General features: G+C 33.6%; 1 protein-coding gene across 2 annotated transcripts; it reads left to right on the top strand.

Moving 5' to 3' along the window:
• Window positions 1–2,390: 2,390 nt before the first annotated feature.
• Window positions 2,391–21,122, top strand: LOC148781927 (putative caffeoyl-CoA O-methyltransferase At4g26220). Of its 2 annotated transcripts, XM_088867325.1 has the most exons (5): window positions 2,391–2,448; window positions 13,670–13,749; window positions 15,743–15,887; window positions 20,365–20,499; window positions 20,706–21,122. In XM_088867325.1, exons 2-5 carry the CDS (start codon window positions 13,676–13,678, stop codon window positions 20,943–20,945), a joined length of 594 nt encoding a protein of 197 aa, XP_088723451.1. In that variant the 5' UTR covers window positions 2,391–2,448; window positions 13,670–13,675; the 3' UTR covers window positions 20,946–21,122. The 2 variants fall into 2 exon arrangements, with proteins under 2 accessions (XP_088723451.1, XP_088723453.1); XM_088867327.1 differs by having other exon boundaries at window positions 20,365–20,730.
• Window positions 21,123–22,857: the final 1,735 nt, after the last annotated feature.

Genomic DNA, 22,857 nt, shown 5'->3' on the forward strand with positions numbered 1-22,857 from the left:
TTCTTCCCGTTATTACATATTTACTACAAATTTTGAATTGTATACTGCTAAATATTTTAAGAGATAAAGAATATGCATTGCTTAATATTAAATCTTTCCAAACAAATTGAAATTTTTTTTTGGAATCCTTTTAAAATTTTCATGTATGAGGAAACACGCTTACTCTCTCTCTCTTCCCTATAATATAAGAATGCATATCTCTCTATCATCTCTCTCATCCACATCTCTCTCTAAAGAGGTACATATCTCTCTTCCTATTTATCTATACCATTAGTTTTAGGAAGTTGAATAAGAACCATATAATTCTCTCTAAGGATTCTCTATCTTCTAAAAATCTCTTACTCTATAATTTCAAAATCTCTTACTCCTTGATTTTCTCTTCATATATCTCTCTCACAACTTTCATCCATGTCTCCCTCTCTTTCTCTCTAAAGAGGGTACGCATCTCTCCACATAAAGATGGGGTAATGTGTCCTACACTCTTTACAAGGTAATGTGCCCTACACTCTCCATAAGGTAATGTGCCCTACACTCGATAAGATTAGGGTCCTTTCTTATTCTTATGACAAGCGTCTATCCATTAACTCTAGTAAGAAGCATATATGTTGCACGTGATAAAAAGTAGGGAAAATTACATTCATATCCGTTATAGTTTCTATTGTTATGGAACTACCAAATAGTTTCTGTTATTACCTGTGTGTCCGTTTTATTCTGGTCCAAACGGAAATTTTAAAGAAGATGACTTTACTATTTTTCGGTTGTTGAACAACCGAATTCAATATAATTTCGGTTGTTCAACAACTGAAAACGGGATTAGCTCGTTTAAACTTCCTGCTATCATTTCGGTTGTTCGACAACCAAAATTATCCAATTTTCGGTTTTTCAACAACCGAAATTGGGCGGAGCTCATTTTAAAATCCGGGGTCTGTTTCTGGCGCTTCACCGGTCCAGGTATCTTCTCATTCCCCCATTTCTCACTCTTTTGACTTTCTTATAATCAAAATGGTGATTTAATTCTGGACACAAGTATTTTGACAGATCATAACTTGACGTATTTTGAAAGCATTTGACGAATTTCAAATATGTAGTGAGGGTATGTATAATCTAATCTGTTATTCGATTTTTAGAAGTTAACATTGTATAAAATTATGATTTAGGGTTTCATAGTTGAGTAGAAGAGATCGATTTAGGGTTTATTTGATTGATTTCACAGTTTCATAATGACAACTTGTTTGAGTGATGGTTGGGTTTTTTAAAAAGTGACTTTTTTTGGGGTTTTTAATAACTGTAAATTTGGGGTTGTTTTTAGATCTTGAATGATATATATGAGTTTTTGAGTTATGTTTGTTTCTTATTTATTGTTTCAGAATTTTTAAATTTGGGGTTATTGAGAACTACAAATTTGAGGGTTTTATTAGAACTCGAAATTTTTACAAGAGATTGTATTGTGTTTATTATTGTTTTTCAATGACCGTGAGGAAATTCATAGAACTGTGATTGATTTTTGTTTCTTTTAATGCTTTGTTTGCATTGCTTTGCTTTGAATGTTGTGCAAATTTTACATTATATTGTGTTGTGAGTTAACTTTGATATTTTTAGATTGTTTTTAGTATATATTTGTCTTAGATATGGTGATATATTAGGAAAGAGTTGATTTATCTTGTTGATAGTTTGAGTAGCTTAAAAATTAAAGTTTGTACTTGATTTATTCTTCAATTACATATTTACGTTGAACATTTTGTAAATGCTTGTGGGTTTAGGAGTACATTGGTATTAAATAACTTTATACATACGGGCTTCAATATTTTGGATAGCATAATTTGTGAGTAAATTAATTTGAGAGCTCATTCGATATGTAAATTTATGATCACCAATTTGGAGGTTAAATCAATGACTTAGCATTGTTTTATTGATTGTATATGCCAACGCTTGATGAGTTATTGGTGTGTTGATATTCATTCCTTTTTATTATCATATTCTTTTCTTAGAGTAGTACTTGTTCCACAATATTCATTCCTTTTTATTATCATGTTCCACAGTATTTTGCATTCAATCTATAACATCCTCCAACTCTCAAAGCACTCCTTCAAATGTCCTTGTGTTCCTCTCCTTCCAATGGGTTTTCTATCATCACAAGTTCTGATAAACTAATAGGTTTTCTAACGTTGAAACAACCTGGGTTTTCTATCATCACAAGTTCTGATAAACTAAAGGGTTTTCTAACATTAAAACAACCTTTTCAGGTAGGTTCTGAGATGCATCTTACTTTTGTAGTACAAAATCAACACATTATATAATTTTTTTTTTAAAGATACTTATAAAATGACAATAATGAGGTTGATGACTATAATGATGATTTCATGTAACAGCTATAGATGTCGATAAGAACATAAGATCAATTTCGTCCACTCTCTTGGTATTCCCTACTTGGATGAATTGCTTCAAGATGTGTGCTCTCTCTCTCTATCATTTTTTACATCTTTATAGCTAAAAGAGGAAGGTCCTATCCCCTCTCATGTAACTTTCATCTCTTTGAGGGATGGTCTCTCTCTATTTCTCTCTCATTTCACTTACATCCTTAAAGCCAAAAGTGGAAGGTCTCTCTTTTTTAGGTAATTCAGGTGAAGACATGCCCCTACCTCATTTTTGAAATAGTTTAGGAGTTAGTTTTTTGAAAATGTTAGCGGTGTGGTGTGATTAGTAATGAAAACTGTAACTTGATAACTAGGGTGTGGGTGCTACTACCACAACCCGATCCAGACTTGACCCTTTGGTAATCATGTACTAAGCTGCATATGGGATAAACATAAACCAATACCAATGATATTTATGAATAAATTTAGGTGCAACGTTGGTATTCTCAGTGTGAACTTGATAACATTTTTGTTGATCTTGGAGGCTTAAACGCTATTTTTAATTTTCATGCCAATGGCGAAGTCAACAGAAAGGATTACCATTAATTACTATATGTTCATATGATCCATGGGTGGGAATGCATTTGTATACTCGAAGTATAAAGTATAAAAGAATGAAGGTTCTATACGGCCTAGTCTTTATGTAAACAAAATACAGTCTTACCTCAAATTCTCGTCCGGAAAGGACCTTTAATAATGGAAATCTCTTACCTCAAATTCTCGTCCGGAAAGGACCTTTAATAATGGAAATCTCTATGATAGATCTACACCAATAATAAAATTTGAAACTGAAAAAATGGCACATATCTTGTGGATCTATGAACACTAAATTTTAGGTCTAAATGGACGGTCTAAATAATAAGTTACAATATACACGATTTTTAGAGCTTACAATCCTAATTTTATTTCACAACTAATATGTTCAAGCTGAGATTTTCATGTAAAGGCTTTCCAATGTTTTAATTGCAATTTTTGTTGAATTATGAGATTAGGCTTTGCTTATTTTGATAGGGCTGCGACCATATTAAACCATTTTCCATAATAAAAACCACGAGCTGATTTATTTCATGGTAATGGAGAAGTTATTCTTCCACGGGTATAAAAATATTGGATGAAATTGCTCCATGGCGGCACACCTTTCATTAGTAAACATGGTTTACTAAAATAGGATTTGCATGGGAAATTGGTGTAATTATTCATCCTTTGTAAAATTTTAGCTTTGAGTAGTTTTAAGACCCAAAATTTTGGTGTTTTGGCCCCCACTAGCTCAGAACCAAGCTAGAAAAAAGAGAAAAGAAAGTAGTCAATGTGAGCCATCAAAAAAAAAAGAACATGTTCAAAGATTTCACATAGATCTTGGTGTTTAGGTACCTCAAAACCGATTTTTTTCTTGAAAATACTCATATGGTTTCTACAGGAGATCCCCAAATTTCAAATAAGAAATCCTCCTAGATACAATATTTTCCAGAAGGAGTAAGTGTAAATGTTGCTCCAAGAAGAGCGCTCAAGAAATTTTTCATTTGGAAATTTGAGGTAAGTGGCAAGCATTTTGATTTTCAAGATGAGGAATTCTATTACAAAATTTTAAATTACTAAATGCACAAAGCCCCACAAATCTATAGTCTTTCTAATTGTGTAGGGGGAATTTATCAAAATATTTATAAGAGATAGAACAATGTAACATTGAGTGTGTGGTTTGCAACTTTGTATAAGTTTGCAACCTTAAACAATCAAATTAAGGTGCACTTCCAAATTTTTATCATAAGATGTAATTTTTTTATGTAAAATTCTTACACACTGAGTATTTTTTCGATTAAAAGAAGGATGTGGTTTGTATAAAGTTGAAGTCTTAAAACAATCAAAGTAAGGCGCACCATCAAATACTATCAAAAGATGTTATTTCAATTCTAGAAATCTTGGTGATGTCCTCAAAATTCATTTTTATCTCTAATTATAAAATTTAAAGCTTCAAAATTAGTGTATATAGAGTATATATATTTGAATACTTGAAAATTAATGTTCTAGAAAATGTATTACATCTTGTAATGCTTTATTTCCATGACTTGAGATCCCTTTTTTATCATGTCCATGCATCTTGAGGTTAAAATGACAACTTGAAGATTTTTAGGCATCAAAATAATCTTTCCTAATGATTTTTTGAGTATTTTGAGGTGCGTCTTAATTTGATTGTTTAGGGCATGATCCTTATATAAACTTTCCCTTAAAAGAATTCTAGATTTTATTTAGAAATAATGCAGAGTCCAACTGTAACATTTCTAAAATGTATTATTATAGAGAGAGGGGCAGTAGTATTTTAGTTCCAAATTGGAAAATAGAAAAGAAAAACCGATGTGTTTATAGCAAAAACACTTAGTATATATAGACTAATGCAGGGGACACAAAAGTGTGTGCACATATATGTGAGGGTGCAAGAGTGCTCAAGGTGGGTTTGGGTGCAATTAACACACTTTTTACACTTCTTAAAAATATGCTACTTAATATATTTTTTTGCACATATTGAATTAAATCGGTAAGGGGAAAATATTGTATTGTGAAATAATATTTTGGCCGTAAATTTTTCACTTTGATGATTATTCCCTAATTATTGTCCTCATGGCAATAATATATATATATATATATATATATATATATAATATGCTTGGTCTCGCTCCCTTTTCAACCACCTTCAAATCCACATTTGGATGGTGATGACCCTTATGAGCTCTAATTTTGAGTGGCCTCAAGGGTCACACAAATTTTCACCGATTTGTAACTGGAAACAGATTATATAGCGTAACTCCACCACTTGATTATGTACTCTAATCTCCCAAAAGTAAATATTTTTTCTGATCTAGAATTTTATGATCTTATTTGACCCACCTTATGAACACTAGAAAGAGTGGGGTGTGTCCCTCTAGGAGAAAGATGAGAGAGAGTTGTATGAGAGAGAAGGTGTGTAGAGAATAGGGGGTACACTCCTATTTATATTGCAAAATTAGTTCTAGGATTTCTCCTAGTTTGTCTCTTTTTTTAGATTGAATATGAACCGTTGATTAGGGTGACTTGTGGGATGAGATATCTGAGCCATCCATTCTATAGATGGGTCATCAACATTATGGAATGTGCATGGACCATTATCCCCCTTTCCTTAAACCATTTTCCCATCAATATATTTAAATAAATTAAATCTATTAAAAATACTTTGCATTCTATAAAATTGCATAATCCATCTTATATTTTCCATAAGAAATAACAAGTTAATATATGCTTATAATATTTAGTATAAGATATGGTCAATATATACCAATGGTTTAAAAAACGGATCGGTGACCCGGATCGGGCTTCCAAAAAACCGATCCGGATCGGCGAATCGGCGATCCGGATCAGGAATCGGGTGAATCGGTCAGTATAAAGCTTAAAAAAAATTCGAAAAAATTATTAAAATTCATTATAAATATTGTTTTTTAGGAATTCCATAAAAAATGAGGGTACTCCATTAAGAATTTTCATGTTTTTGAATGAATATGCGAATATTGATATGTTCTTTCCCTGCATGAACCGCCATTCAACATTTAATTTACAGTATTTCGTGCTCATCCCTACACTGTTGCTGTTGGGACTCGATATGTGAATAATATGGCTGGGATAGGGTGGCCTCAGAATCATCATCTCTCTCGTTTTCTCTTTGAATAATATGGATTAAAAAAAAAAAAAACAAATTTTCAAAAAAATCGATCATGGATTAAAAAAAAAATCACAAATTTTCAAAAAATTCTACCATGGATTACAAAAAAAAATTCGATCATGGATTAAACAAAAAAAATCACAAATTTTCAAAAAATTCAATCATGGATTACATAAAATTCGATCATGGATTACATAAAATTCGATCATGGATTACATAAAATTCGATCGTGGATTACAAAAAAAAACAAACAAAAAAAACAAACAAAAAAAAATAAAAAAGTCAATTGTGGATTACAAAAAAAGAAAAAAATAGTTCGATCATGGATTACAAAAAATTCAATCATGAATTACAAAAAACTCTATTATGGGTTACAAAAAAAGCAAAAAACAAAAAATTCAATCATGGATTACAAAAAAAAAAACAAACATTTCGATCATGGATTACAAAAAAAAAACAAACATTTCGATCATGTATTACAAAACATTCGATCATGGATTACAAAAAATTCTATCTTGGGTTACAAAACAAAAAAAAAAAAATAAAAAAATCGATCATGGATTACAAGAAAAGAAAACAAATATTTCGATCATGGATTACAAAAAATTCTATTATGGGTTACAAAAAACCAAAAAATTCGATCATGGATTACAAAAAAACAAAAACAATTCGATCATGGATTACAAAAAAATCGATCAAGTATTACAAAAAAATCTATCATGGATTACAAACAAAAAAAAAAAAAATCCATACGGAATCGCCGATTCACTGTTCGGACTCGCCGATTCCGTACAGTGAATAGGCGATTCACTGTACAGAATCGTCCGGTTCTCTCTAGAACCGGACGATTTCCGACTTTTTGGGCGATCCGGTCCCTTTTCACGATTTCCGAGTCGAATCGGGCGAGTCCGGTTTGACTCGGCGTTTTTTAAAACGCTGATATATACCATATTTCAATTTGATCGCATGCATCAAGATATACTTACCAAAATTTAGATTTCTTGATTCCAAAGCAATGAGAAGGAAGCATGCAAGGGGTGGGGCGTGCCACCCATATGTGGCACATGTGGGTCCCACCCACTTGTCACATGGTGGGCCCATGTGCACTATGGGCCCCCATGAGATTTTATATAATTTTAAAATTTTAAAAACATTATTTGAATTTTATAATTTTGTAAAATCAACAACTCTATTTTTATAAGTCCAAAAATTATAAATAAAATATCAAAAGATTCATAAAAATTCAAATAATAATTATAAAATAATTTATATCATAAAAAAAATACAATTAAATTATTTTGATGAAAAATGGATCCATATGGTTCAGGAATTCAATCAGTAATCATGGCGTACTCTACCTTCAACTGTGGATTACAGACAGCACTTGTTTTATCGAACCAACCCAATGTTTTTCATGACACAGTCCAAGAAAAGTGTCATTCGCAGGTCACCAAAGTCAGATCGATGAGCCAAAGGATCGCAATCCCAGTCTGTGGATTACAGGTCTTCCCCTAGAGACGAGTCAATGTCACCACGACATAATGCGACCATAACTCTATTGTGCAGAGGGGTATCTCTCACACATGCATATGCTTCAGTCTAAAAGGTGGATATGTGGCTTTCCCGAACAATCTATCGATATGCATGCCGTGTGATGGATCATGGATGAGGTTTTAACCCCCGTCTCTATAAGTCTACTATCACACACAAGGGTCACAATCCCTTGGCTCACTCTTCCAGGCATAAACTCCGACCTCATTAAGGGATAACCCAAAAACCCTTCTCGGTTTGTTCTCTATGCCCAGGTATCTTGGGTTTTCCAACTGACTGACCTAGATCGTCAAGCACAGTTCAGTATCAGCAAAACATCGTTTGCTTAGTATGGTCCCCGAGGGACCACACTCCCACTGGATTTATGTTCCATTATAAAAAAATTTCATCACACACTCATAAGGCCTTTAAAGGCTACATAAACCTAACATCTCCTACTTGACCTTTGAAGGCCTTACATTATCTCTTTCTCACTTTCTATAATCCACATCTCTCTCACATGTCTTACAAAAACATTAGGGGCACCCCCTGTAGTCAAAGAGTCTACAATCATCAAAACTATAGATATGTAGCTGATCTCGATATCTTTCAATCACACCTCGTTTCTCAGGTGATAGAAGTATGGCTGGATATGCTTGGAATTCTTGTGAAACTGAGGCTCCTTGGAGACACAAATAGCCACCGTGTTGTCGTAAAAAATCCGCACTGCCTCACAACGTACAAGATGAAAATTAAGTTGATTAAGAAACTTCTTAATCCACATGGCCTCCTTGGTTGCTTGATAGCATGCCACATACTCGGCTTCCATGGTGGATAATGCCATTATATTTTATTTCTTTGACTTCTAGGAAATGGCACCTCTTTTTCAGTTAGCTTTTGAAGCACACTTTATTTCAAAAGCACAAAGTTATCTTATATAATTCTTTTCCTTTACATTATTTGGTTCAATTTAAGTGGGCAAGGCCAAACGATGTCTGCACTTACTTGTATGGGAAAGCTTTCTATGTTCCCTTACAACATAGAAGTTTTATCCTCCCCCTTATCCAACAGTTCATTTTTTAATGGAAGGCTAAGATTGCCCCAATCACAATGTCACGTCTTTACACTATTTTATTTTTAATTATTTTTTCTATAAACAATTTTGACACCAAATTTTGGACATCCATTCCACTATTAAACTTGCACTAACGAAAAATATAAAAAAACATATTTTCAATAAAATAAAATAACCAAAATACCTCTGAAAGTTTCAAGGGGATTTTGGTTATTAAAATAAAATGACCAAATTTTGGACTTCCATTCCTCTATTAAACTTGCACTAACGAAAAATAAAAGAAAATATTTTCAATAAAATAAAATGACCAAAATACCCCTAAAACTTTCAAGGGGTATTCTGGTCATTATTTTTTATTGAAAACATATTGTTAGTATTTTTTATAGATGCGCCCCAATGAGAAGATGGCACGTACCAAATTTTATATTCAGAAAATTTGTATTAAAAAAAATTAAAATAAAATACTTTGAGACGTCGGATCTAAGATCAAATGGTGAGTGACTCTCTTGATAAAAAATAGACGTCTAGATAGTAGGGAGAGGATAAAACTTCTATATTATAGAGAAAACATAGAAAGATTTCCCTACTTGCATTAGGTTCTAAACTTAGGATATATTTTTTCCATGTAAATATCTTAACCTTCATTTTGGAACCCAAAACTAGTGAGGGAAAATTTGCCTCCAATTTTCTCATTAGCCAAATTAATGAAGAGATTTTACATCCAATGAGTAATAAACTTCATATTTATGGCTCAAGATATTTTTTATAACATGGTAAATAATCTCATTATATACCTCTCCAATTTTAATTGTCACCCTTTGGTGAAAGCATATAATACTATCCCCATTTCACAATAACATTTCTCAAAAGGATTTGTAGTCAAAATTCCTATTGACTCATAAGAACTACCTTTGTGATTAGTTCAATAGTAAGAAATTGGAGCGATACAAAGAAGATTAGCATGGTCACTGCGATCAGAATCGGGCTTGGGTCAAAACGATAGAGGCTGGGTATTTATAGCGCAACGTTTTAAGTTTCATTACTATGTACTATTTGTCAAAAAAAAAAAACAGAGTCGCTAATCAAGCTCAAGCTCAATTTCTCATTTATCCTGACACCAAAAAATAGCCAAAGTGTGACCAAAATTTGATAATTACCGAAAATTTCCATTTTCTTTTAATCTATGTTAAAATGAGAAGTTCCACGACAGACGTAATTTTTATAAATTATTGGAAGTTATCAATCATGAGAATTTCTCAATAACTAATACTCCAGTAGAGTAAATTTAAAGTACAAAATGGCCTCTTTTTAATGATGCCAGTTAGTGCTAGTTCGTTTTGTTGTACTTAAACCACAATTTCCATCAAAAATATAAATTTAATTTGTTTTTAATCTTCTTTAATTTGAATTGCCACATTTTTCTTAGACAACTAATTTTTTTGGATTTTAAAGTAGTAAAAAATATCAATTAAAGGGGTTGTAAACCCATGCAAACTCATTAAGGGAGTCAAATGATAACAATTTATATTAAAAGGTTTACTTTTAAATTTCTATTTCAATTAATTGATATTTTCACTATTATGGGAAGTTGAAGACGACTGCATGAGTTATCTTGGTGCGCAAGCTTAATGGAAGGTATTAGGGGTTGTTATTCATCTTGGTGCGCAAGCTTAATAGAAGGTATTAGGGGTTGTTACTCATTGGAATTGAAACAAAATCACGAGAAGACAAGCTTATATCTTTTTTTTCAAGTAGATTGGGAGTGGGCATTTTTTTAAAGCATTAGTGGGGTGGTGTTAATGATTGGAATGGAAACAACAACGTGGTGACTAAAGTGTGGGAGTTTTACTATCACGATTTTAGCCCTATTCTCCAATTTTTAATTCTTTTTACTCAAATAAGTGTCACATCACCCTACACTCTAACTTTTTACTAGTCCTATAGGAGCAAGCTTAATATACTTCCCCTACTATATAAAAGTTATATAAATCTCACCATCCAACCGTCCATTCCGAATAGATGGTTGAGATAGCTCCAAACAATGTCACACCCCTACACTATTTTATTTTTAAGTTTTAGTCTACAAAATATTGTAACACCAAATTTTGGGCACGCACTCCTCTCTTAAACTCGCACAGGTAAAAAAACATAAAAACAATGTTCCCCATAAAATAAAATGACTAAAATGCCCCTGAAAATGTCAGGGGCGTTTTAGTCATTGAATTTTATCAGAAATATTTTTTAATATATTTTTAGGTGTGCCCCATTGAGATGATGACACGTACCAAATTTTATTTTTATATAATTTATAGAAAAATAATAAAAATACAATACTCTGAGATGTCATATTTAGATCAAACGTTTAGTGGTTCGCTTTTAAATTGGACAGCGAGAAGGGCTATATTCTATTCAAAACCCATAATGTCCTCTTCTATAGTATATTTATATTAATATTTAAACCATAAACGGCGTATTATAGATGAGAAAGATGATTTATGCAAGTTCTTTCTATTTTATATTTTTTATAATTATTGGATTGTCGATTCGGACAATCTAGATCGACACTAGGAGGTCTGATCCAAACACTGCTCTCAAATATGAATGGCCAGACTCTAACTCCTTACACTTAGCAAAAGATCAGGCCTATAAAAGCTTATTAGAACCTACATAAGCCTCCAAATTGGCTAACACAGCCAAAGTTTTACAGGATTTATTATTGGGCTTGATTGTATCTGTTTGGGAGGGTAACACGACATCACAGATTTGAAGTCGATCACTGAGCTGTCCAAAAATAAAAATAACCTCTCAATTTCTATATGTAATACTAAAATTCGATTGAATAAAGGGAAACATTTATATCGAGGTTACATGCACATTAATAGTACAAAAATTTAAGGAAATAGTAAAGAGTGTGTATACCATGCTCATAAGAGCCATAATGTCAATTTACTCCCGTAGGCTTGAGAGGACTTTTTTACAATAAAAAATTTTGGGAACCACCTAATAATTGTTAGATAATTATTTTCAAAAGAGAAATTTGAATTATACGATGTCTAACACTTGGGTCTCACCCTCGGTAAATTGGATGGCCTTTATTCAATTTCGGGACATTATTTTCTTAAGTGCATGTACGATTTTTTTTTTCCTTTTTCCTTTGAGGTTATTCAATAGGTTGAAGAAGTCACATTAAACTAAATGAACAGTATGCTTCCACAATATTTTGGAAATAATAAATAACCAAATTTCCTACATCGCAACATTGTGCAAAAGATTTAGGAAACTCTAAATTTTCATTACTCTATCTAGCATCTTAGATTGCTAATTAGAAGGACCCTCAATGTGCTTCAACCATCGTTAACATCATTATATACAATCTTTAAGTGGGTTATATTAGATTTGTACATGTGAGTATTTGCTTAATGTACTCAACGTTTTTGAGCATTTAATATCCTTACCCCATAATATATTACTTTTTTATCTAAAGATATTTTAGACAATTATTTAAAGGCAAAGTAGAAATTCATGATAAATAGGAGAGCATTTATTAATTACTGTGGAGAAATACATCATCAACAGGGGGTGTGACATCATCCACATTTAGCATTAAATGCTATTAAATTTTTTTATAAATATCTATTTTATCCCTCTTAATAACGAAAAACCCCTTGCTCAAAAAAAAATTTATACTACAAAGAAATGATAATTAGTGTTAAAAAATATTGAGTACATTTCATAAATAATCGCATGTGTGTACCCTAACATAATCACATTCAAAATACCACAAAACATTGTCATATGTAGAGCATGCTCTTATTGAGACACCCCAATGGCTGATTGAACTTCAAGGTGATCTGAACCATGACTCTTGAACTCAAACCTTATTCAATCACTTTATCTAGGTACATATGACCTAAAATGGAAGTCTAGAGAAAGCAACATTAACTTTGAAGTGCCTATTAGAGGCAAAGTCCTAGGTAAAACCCATGGAAAATCACATTTGACCTATAGAAACACCATTCGAGATCTTTAGTGACTTAAGCCCAAATTAGAGCCCATCTGGCATGGGATTTGGGCGTTAACTCAGTATGCATTGGCATCAACTTTTATTGCATCGATGACAACTCAAAGTATGCTAAAGCGTTATTCTTGACTCAAATCCAAGCCATGTTTTTTCTGGAAGCCTCTAGACGTAGTTTTCATATGTTTGTAATCAATAGTTGTTGAGTTTCTGTTTAAATTACCCCTGTAAATATGAAGGGAAAACTTCCAGGTTTGTCTGTGAGGCACAATATTAAAGATAGAAGTTAGCCAAAGCAGTCTCATTTTAGAAAATGTAAAACATGATATAATTGTATGCGGCGTGGTTTAGATTACTAGTAGGAGTCAGGATGGGGAAGATAGGCCAATTCTTAAGAAAATTCCATTGGAGATATCTTGATTTCAGTTGGAATAGGCTTAAAATGGCTTATGTAGAATTCCTGTGAACTTCGGACTCAAAACGGAGCTCACAGTGATGTCAACTCAAAGTGCATTGACGGATAGATGACGCACCCGTTAGCTCCGAGTGCCACGCCTGTGATCCTGGTTTGGTAACTTTTAACTTTTTTATTGTTTGATTTTTCCTTATATTTCAATCTCAAATAGATAATTTTCTTTATTGATTTAAAAAAAAAAATTGTGATTTAAGTGAGATCTAGTTAGTTCTACTGGCAATTTACAGGCAAGACACTATGGATCTTGAACTGTATGCCATAAATCAGCCTTGACCCTAAATCCATCGACTTTGAAATGTTACTTCGAGTTTTCACCTGAATAGAGATGGTAGATTCTGAATTTTCCTTCTTGGAATTGAAGATTAATATCTATCATAAATAGCCTTTTGAAATTTTGCCATACCTCAAAGTTTCTAACAATTTCTCACTAGAGATATTAGAGGTATAACTATTGATTATTTTGCTTTTACAGTTTGTCATGCAAACAACTGTGTATCCTCGAGAGGCAGAGGTTGTCAAAGACCTAAGAAGTGCGACTGAGGCCCATCTAAGGTGATCTCTCTCTCTCTCTCTCTCTCTCTCTCTCTCTCTCTCTCTCTCTCTCTCTCTCTCTCTCTCTCTCTCTCTCTCTCTCTCTCTCATCTATGTGGCCACAAACCTCCTTACATGTATAAAGATTTTGACCACATTTATTGCATTTATCATTCTCTTTGAACGAAATTATAGCATGGAAAATATAGTGTTGGGTTTCTGGTCATTTAAGGTCTTATGAGAGCATATATTCAATACTTGATATAGTGGAACACTAAACTCCAATGAGAGTGTGGTCCTGAGGGACAAAGAGAGTGTGGTCCAAAGGGACCAAGAAATTGTGGTCCAAAGGGACCAAGAAATTATGGTCCAAAGGGACCAAGATAGACAAATATTGTTTTGCCGATACTCAGAAAGAGCCTAACATGTTAGGCCAATCGAGTATAAAAACCCTTAATTACCTAGGCTTAGGGCACAACCGATGATGGTTATCAGGGTCATTATTTGATGATGTCGAAGTTGCACAAGTTAGAGAACCAAGGGACTGTGTGACTATTGTATGTGATGGTAGGCCTGTAGAGACAAAGTGTCATCATTGTACCATCATATGACATGTACATATGATAGCTGTATTGGGAAATAGAGTCAATATTGAGGGTGATGCCCCATTCACATATGGCATTGAGGCCTTAAGCTTATGTATTATTCTATTGAGAGGGGGGCATACCCCATTCACATATGGCATTGAGGCCTTAAGTTTATGTATTATTCCATTGCTCTGAGACTTAGAGATTGACTAAGGGTTATAGCTTATGGTTTCCCATGCATCAAAGATCTAAAATAGACCATTGATCTCATATACCATTAAAGAAGAACCAGAGTAGGGTTTGCAGAGTCCAGTTGAGGTAATCCTCTAACAATCTTCTTTATGGTTTGCGGCATTAGTTTTTATTCCTCTGAGTACTACGTGTTTCATGATCTTAAGATCAAGTTTATGCAATTTTGTATGTGTAATAAATAATTGTTAAAGTGTAAGAAAATGAGAGTCCTTACAATTTTTTGTGTTTTATTGTTTACTATGTATTTGGAAATCTATAAGTAATTTAGGTAGTGAAAATAAAGGAAAAAAAAAAAAAATTTTAGGGGTATACACTTGCTCTGGTTACATTCCAACTCTTATATGCTACATGAGAGATGCACCTATTCAAATGCAATCCCTTTATAAAAGAAAATATTTCTTAGTGTTGGATTTAGGATTTGAAATACATCCTTGGTCGACTTGGGTCGAAGCCATATTTGGCTTATAGCTGGCTAGACTTTGGATTTGTAGTGGATTGCAGGTACAACCCATGTACATGCATCCTTGTACAAGGGATAAGAGGGTGCCCCAAGGCTTTGAACCTTCCTCTTCTCAGTCCAGCCCCATGCCCTCCAGCTTTGATACAATAGCTCAAGTAAGAAGGGCCGGTACAACACAAGGACAAATGCATTTCAACTTTAGATCTAATATTCTATAGCTAAAAAACAAAGTGACGAATAAATGATTTGCGAATAATAAAAATGAAATATCTACAATAAAATTAAAAACACTGTTAATTTTGAAGTTACAAAACCATATCTTTTCAAGATTCATGATTATGGTGATAGGGAAATCTGCTTATTTTAGGATTCATGATCCTGGTGGTTGAGAGGTTGGGATTACTAATCGGTTAAATTTTAGATCCAAAGTTTATAGGAGACCACATTTCAACAAGTCTCGTGGTTGATGCACCAAAACCCTATCCTACACTATATCCCTGTGGACTAAAGTGAATTTAAACATTATTTATTCATCCAATAGCAAGAGGTATGGTGGGAATCAGAATCCATTATTGATCCACTCTCTCTCATTCATTGTATGTCCTTTGATCAACAAGTCATAGCCTCGTAGACTATCATCTTTCTGTAATTCACATAACTATAGTATAGTCCATACACTTTCTTTTATTAAGTTATATATTTGTTTAGTGAGCAGGGATGGCATGGCTACTTCACCAGATGGAGGGCAACTTATAAGCTTGCTTTTAAAGCTAATAAATACCAAGAAGACCATTGAGATTGGAGTTTTCACAGGATACTCTCTGCTTGCCACAACTATCTCTTTGCCTGATGATGGAAAAGTATGCACTTCTCAAAAATTTCATCAAATTTTGAAATATTTATTCACTTTAATGCAAGAATTTATGTCCCACTTCACTTTAATGCAAGAATTTATGTCTCATGCAACAAAAAAAAGAATATAATTGATGTAAATATATTTAGATATTAATAATAAGGTATTTCAACATGGGTGAGGTTTGTAAAAGGTCGCCTTCGCATAATTTAGAAGAAAAGTGGACTTCTAAAAATTTTTCAGAGATGTCTTCCTATGTCAAAAATCTTAAGATGACTTGAAATTCTATTTTCACCCCTAGTCATAAACTTTAAAGTTTTAAAAATAGTATAGATTGAGCAAATAAAAAATAGTTGAAAATGTTGAAAATAGACGGTCTAGTAAACTTGATATAAGGCTCATTATGTTTTGGGCTTGGAATTCGTTTTTTTTTTTTTTTTTTTCATATCCATACATCATCAAGTTGATCAATTGGAAAATTCTCCAACGCTGCGATTCTATCTTTGTGTAGGGTTTTCGAGGTGCACCTTCCTTCAATAATATAAGGTTGCAACCTTATATAAGCTTTTTCCCTTCAATATTTATGATAATGTTATTGTTCTATACGTGTTATCATTTTAATATCAGTATTAGTATGGGCATTCATGTTTCATTGGGATTTTAGTGCAGCCGCAAGTGCATGTGACTGCAGCCTCTTGTGCCATGTGCCATCTGTTAATAATAGATGACAGAGGAAGGGCTGACACAAGGATGCAATCAATTTTATTAAGACAACACACAAGGCCGCGGCCGCAAGTGTCTACGGCCACGTGATGATATTCTTTTTATGTTTATATTTGTATAGTAATACTAATACTGTTTAAAGTTAATCACAAATAGTTGGGATAAAGCTCAAATAGAAATAATCACTATTAATATTGTTAATATTGATAAAACTCCAACCCCTATTGTTGGAAAATGGAAGTTACGGTAACTGCATCGAAAATAATTCTAGAAGTGCATGTGGAGTGTTGAGACAGCCTGGTGTATCAGAGCAATATTTGCATATCAGCCAGCTTTCCTAAATCACGTTGATTTCCCTTAATCAGGCTGATCTCTATTTTTTATTGTGGACTCTTCAAATATAGAATGTCATCATGTACAACTCTATATATCTGTACAAGGGAGTCATAGAAGGGTCATAATAATACAGATTAACTCTCCTTTCGTGGATGTAGGCCTAATTGGTCGAACCACGTAAATTCTTACGTACTCATTTTCCCTCTCTCATACTCTCCACATAGTATCAAAGCCAAGTTGATTAGTTTCGTCTTGATTAGTTCTATCTGCTGCATGAGCCTTTTTTTTTTTTTCTTAAGATCAATTCACTGTTTTCTTCGGCAAATAAGGGTTCATTGGTTGGCACGGTTTTTTCTCTTTCTCTCTTAGTCATGTTCTTGCCGTTAGATTCTGCACCACCAGCCAACAAGGTATCTTTGAGAGAGAAAGCAAGAAAGAGAGGCAAGCATCCCCATCACCAGCACATTGTCTACAGTTTTTTATTTATGTTCGCACTTCCAATGCACCATCAAGCCCTTAGATTCTATCAGCCTCGAGTTGCAAGGTGCTAATATTGGCAGACTGAGAAGTCATCATCCCTGTAGATTCATAAGAGACTTCGCAAAAACCAGATCAGTCTCCAGAGTAACTACTTACACTAGAGAATAGAGAATCTCACGGTTGCAGCCATTGCAGTACACCTCCTCTCTCAACCTTGCCGCACCAGAAAAAAGGGCTCGGTCAAGCCCTCACGAGCTTCTCCATCACCAGACAAGCCCTCCTGTCGAAATTTTTTTGGCCTCTAAAACCCTGTAGAGAGAAGCAGCCTTGTTTTTTTTTTGTGTCTGTTTTGTGCACAATCAAAATGTTGATAAATTAAGCGCTAAAGAAAAAAACTGTATTTTCATCAGATACTGTCCCACTCAAAAGGCATATAAATGCTATGATCCAATCAACCAACAGATTATCATTTTCCATGATGTTGTTTGTCGAGAAAATGAACTATATTTTGTTCCCACTAAGGAAAATTTGATTCAGGGGGAGACACATATGGTTATACCTAACATCACAGTTGATAATTTTGATACTAATAAAACCGATGAAAATGAGAATGGAGGAGAAGCAGTTGAAGTTTCTCATGAAGAAGAACCTCAAGCTGAACCTCATCAAATCGACTCTTGTGTGGCCCCCCCTTCCATTAGTCTACCTCAACGTACCACTCGTCTCCCAAATAAGTTTCATGATTTTTATACCTATAATGCTTCCACCTATCCTATTGAACAATTTGTTGATTACTCTCATATCTCTCAAAATTATCTTTCTTATATTAGCTTGTTCTTCCAATATGGAACCGGCTAACTTTCAAGAGGCTATTTCCAAGTCAGTTTGAAAAAAGACTATGGAAGTAGAACTTCAAGCCTTTGACAAAAATCATACTTGGGAACTTGTCAAATTACCTAAAGGAAAGAAAGTGGTTGGAAATAAATGGATTTATAAAATCAAGTACAATAGCGGCGATACAATTGAGAGGCACAAAGCTAAGTTGGTTGCAAAAGGGTTTAAACAAACTTATGGTAAAGACTATTAAGAAATTTTCGCATCTGTGGCCAAAATGAACTCTATTAGAGTTCTTCTTTCAATTGCCACAAATCAAAATTAGCCTTTATTCCAAATCGATGTTAAAAATGCTTTCCTTCAAGGTGATTTAGAAGAAGAGGTATATATGGAAATACCTCATGGACACCCTAGAAAAAATTCAGATCTTGTGTACAAACTAAAGAAATCAATATATGGCTTAAAACAATCTCCTAGGGTCTGGTATGCCAAGTTAAGCAGTGCCTTATTAAATAATGGTTTTACTAGAAGTTTTATTGATCCTTCTATGTTTATTAAAAGAATTACATCAGAATTGTTGTTGTATTGGTATATGTTGATGACATTAGAGCCCCTGAGAGCCACATACAAGGGACTGATCAACTAAAAAAATATCTCGGCAATGTTTTTTATGTTAAAGATTTAGGAAAATTAAGGTATTTCCTTGGTATAGAAGTTGCTTATTATAAGAAAGGATTGTTTCTTTCACAAAGGAAATATACATTAGATCTCTTAAGAGAAACTGATAAAATTGGAGCTAAACCTATTGATACTCTAGTTGAGGTCAACAACAAGATTTTCATCGAGGATGGTGAACATCTTCAAGATGTTGGACAATACCAACGAATTGTTGGAAAATTAATTTACTTAACTACTACCAGACCAGATATCACCTATGCAGTGAGCATGGTTAGTCAGTTCATGCATACCCCTAGATCTTCTCACATGCAGGCTGTTGATAGAATTCTAAGATATTTAAAATCTTCCCCTAGTCATGGAATCTGGAAGAAAAACAATGGACAGGAAAACATAATTGGTTATTGTGATGCAGATTGGGCTGGTAACCCTTCATATAGAAAATCTACCATAGGTTTCTACACTTTTGTTGGTGGAAATATTGTCACATGGAAAAGTAAAAAGCAAAATATTGTCACTACATCCCGTGTTGAGGCAGAATATCGTGCTATGGCGTCCACAACTTCTGACCTAATTTGGTTAAAATCCTTTCTCAATGACTTAGGTTTCAAGTCAGCCAACCCAATACCATTATTTTGCGATAACCAAGCTGCAATCCATATTGCAACTAATCCTCTTTTTCATGAAATAACTAAACATATTGAAGTTGATTGTCATTTTATCAAGGAGAAGGTTCAAGCCAAGACGATTTGTACTCCCAATGTTAACAGTGAAAATCAACTGCAGATATCTTCACTAAGGCGTTGGCAAAGAAAAATTCATTTGTGCTCTTGACAAGTTGGGCTCGATCAATCTCTTTGCACCAACTTGAGGGGGAGTGTTGAGACAGCCTAGTGTATCAGAGCAATATCTGCATATCAACCAGCTTTCCTAAATCTTGTTGATTTCCCTTAATCAAGTTGATCTATGTTTCTTATTGTGGACTCTTCAATATAGAATGTTATCATGTACAACTCTATATATCTGTACAAGGGAGCCATAGAAGGGTAATAATAATACAGATTAATTCTCCTTTCGTAGATGTAGGCCCAATTGGCTGAACCATGTAAATTCTTGCGTACCCATTTTCTCTCTCTCATACTCTCAACATGGAGCTATGGACAATCTCCACCATTTATGAATGCCATTGACACTGGATACTAGTGTCGAACATGTATTGTGTCTCATAGGAGAGTTGTGACTTCTAAGGATATCAATGTTGTACATGTGTCGTGTCTTGTAGGAGAGTTGTGTCTTCTAAGGATGTTGTACATGTGTCATGTCTCATAGGAGGACTGTCTCATACGAACATTCCTCTATTTTCTTTTCTCATGTACTGAGAAAACATTGTCACTTATACTAACCAAATCCATTGTTGTATGATGACCTAAGTTCAGGTGGTGGCAATAGATATCAATAAAGACGTACACGAGGAGCATGGCATGCCAATCATCAAAAAAGCCGGCGTTGCACACAAGATCAGCTTCATCCATTCCCCTGCAATGCCAATCCTTGATGAACTGCTGCAAAATGTAAGATCTCTATCTCTCTCTCAATTGTCTACCTTTAATGGAACTTACCATACAAATAGTCCAAGGAGGAAGGGTCCTTCGACTTTGCATATGTGGATGCTGATAAGGCCAATTATGAGAATCACCATGATAGACTCTTAAAGTTGGTTAAGGTTGGAGGGCTCATTATGTATGATAATACACTATGGGGTGGCACTATTGCTCAGGATGAGTCTTCAGTTTCAGACTACAAGAAGCCTTCCAGACGCATTCAAGTTAACTTCAATCTAGCTCTAGCCATGGATCCTCGTATTAAGATATCACAAATTCCTGTCGGGGATGGTGTCACCCTTTTGTCAAAGGCTGTATTGATCTTTCTTCTTTCTTTTTTTGTCTTTTCTCTTTTTTTTTCTCCTTTTTTTTTGGGTTTTGAATGTAAACTGAAATACTCATGGAGGCTCAGTTGATCTTTGCAATGCTGGGGAAGGGTTTTAAGGATAATAAAGAGGTGGGACATCTACCTATTCTTGTAGGTGAACCTACTCATAAATAATTTTGCTCAACACAAAAACGAAATATATATTTTATAGTTTCTATTGTACCTGGATATTGATTATACAATATCTCAAGTAAGGTTTTAATTATTTGTTTCCTTGTTTCCCTAAAGGGTAAGTAAAAAATCAAGATTATGAAATACTACACACCTTTAGAACCCACCTTCAAATAGTGTTAAAAAATGTGGTTTCAATATTAAAAATCTTTGACTAGCCTTAAAATATATTTTCATCTTTAATTATAAAATTTAAAGCTTCAAAAATAGTGTAGATCGAGTAGATGTATAAAAACTTTAATAACTTAAAAATTGACTGTCAAAAAATATATTACAAGATACCTTATTTTCAAAAATTGAAATCCATTTTTTCTCAAGTCCATTCATCTTAATGCCGAGATGATTAATTTGGGGATATTTGGGCATCAAAACAACCTCTTTTAGTGAATTTTTTGAGGTAGGCTCTAATTTGATTGTTTAGAGGCTAGGCTCTATATAAACTTTTCCCCTTATTTTTTGTACATGGAGATCACAATCATTTTCACTCATTAAATGTCAAATTGGATTGCTCAGGTTGAGTCACGAACTCCAAGAATTTTTCTTTTGCAACTTTATGTCTATTCAACAACACTCTTACAATCACTTTTTTTGAAATTTAGGGAACAAAAATGATTATGACCTTTATATAATAATCCCCAATACAATATAACATGTAGTCCTGTAAGGCATGGTGTAAAATTTCCAATGACATTGACCATGTCGCTAATAGATGGATAGCTCATGTTTGTAATCTCCATGGACATAAGATAAATAGTCTCTTTGTAGACGACCTATTTTTAGGATTAATCTTGGCTGTCAGGACATAACTACCTTTGAGCATTTTAAGGTATTAGTATTATCTTGAGAAAGTTTTTTAAAATCCAGATCGGCCGGGTGAATAGTTATTTGGAAATCTAGTTTGGATCGTAAAATCTGAATCAGACCTTTTGAGAATCATTCAAAAAATATAAGAAATTGAAAAATAAAAAGGAAATGATAAAAAATATATTGCCTGGTTGGAATCCCAATTTCATGACAAACTTGCCCGGTTCCGTAATAGAACTAGGCGAGTCTATAGGAATTGGATGGTCTCCCAATTCTTACAACGAATCGAGTCGTTTTTGAGTTATTGTTATTATCTTATTAGTTGGTTTCTTAGATTGTGAATAAATATCTTTTTAGTCAGTTTCATAAATAATTATAATCATGGCCTTCCCCTTGTTTACATGTATTCCATATTTGTAATTTCTTTTTCTGGGTCTATCTGAACCGTTCAATTTCTTTTTCCTTTTAAATTTTTGTCGTTTATTATTAATGTTATTCTTAGTTCAAAAGTGCTAGATAATATTTTGGCCATTTGTTTTTAGGTATATTTAGGATGAATTTGCCCATATATATTTTAAAAATATTGAATTAAATCAGTAAGAGGCAAATATTGTATACTGAAATGATACCTTGGCCATAAAATTTTCATCGTGATCTTTTTTCCCTAATTATAGTCCTCATACTCACAATTAATCATAAGCCTTGAGGGCCATTATTGTGGAATTAACATATTGAATTGAATGGTGATGGAAAGAGAAAGGAGCTGCCGTAACACATCACATGACAATGATGACCGGTCTCGCTCCCCTTTTCATCACCTCCTAAGCCACATTTGGACGGTGATGACTCCTATGATCTCTAATTTGTAGTGTTCATAATGGTCCCAAAAATTTTCAGCGATTTATAACTGGAAAAAGATTATATGGCCTAACTCGACCACTTGATTAGGTGGTCTAATCTCCCAA

The sequence above is a fragment of the Amborella trichopoda genome, chromosome 5 (genome assembly GCF_054954075.1).
Source record: "Amborella trichopoda isolate Santa Cruz 75 chromosome 5, AtrichopodaSantaCruz75HAP2 v2.0, whole genome shotgun sequence".
Classification (NCBI taxonomy): Eukaryota; Viridiplantae; Streptophyta; class Magnoliopsida; order Amborellales; family Amborellaceae; genus Amborella; species Amborella trichopoda.

What these genes read in the sequence shown, in the direction of transcription:
- LOC148781927 (XM_088867325.1), top strand. Translation starts at nt 13,676, where the DNA reads ATGCAAACAACTGTGTATCCTCGAGAGGCAGAGGTTGTCAAAGACCTA. An exon ending in GCGACTGAGGCCCATCTAAG is followed by an intron (nt 13,750 to 15,742) that starts GTGATCTCTCTC and finishes TTTAGTGAGCAG; the next exon opens with GGATGGCATGGCTACTTCAC. An exon ending in TTGATGAACTGCTGCAAAAT is followed by an intron (nt 20,500 to 20,705) that starts GTAAGATCTCTA and finishes ACTATTGCTCAG; the next exon opens with GATGAGTCTTCAGTTTCAGA.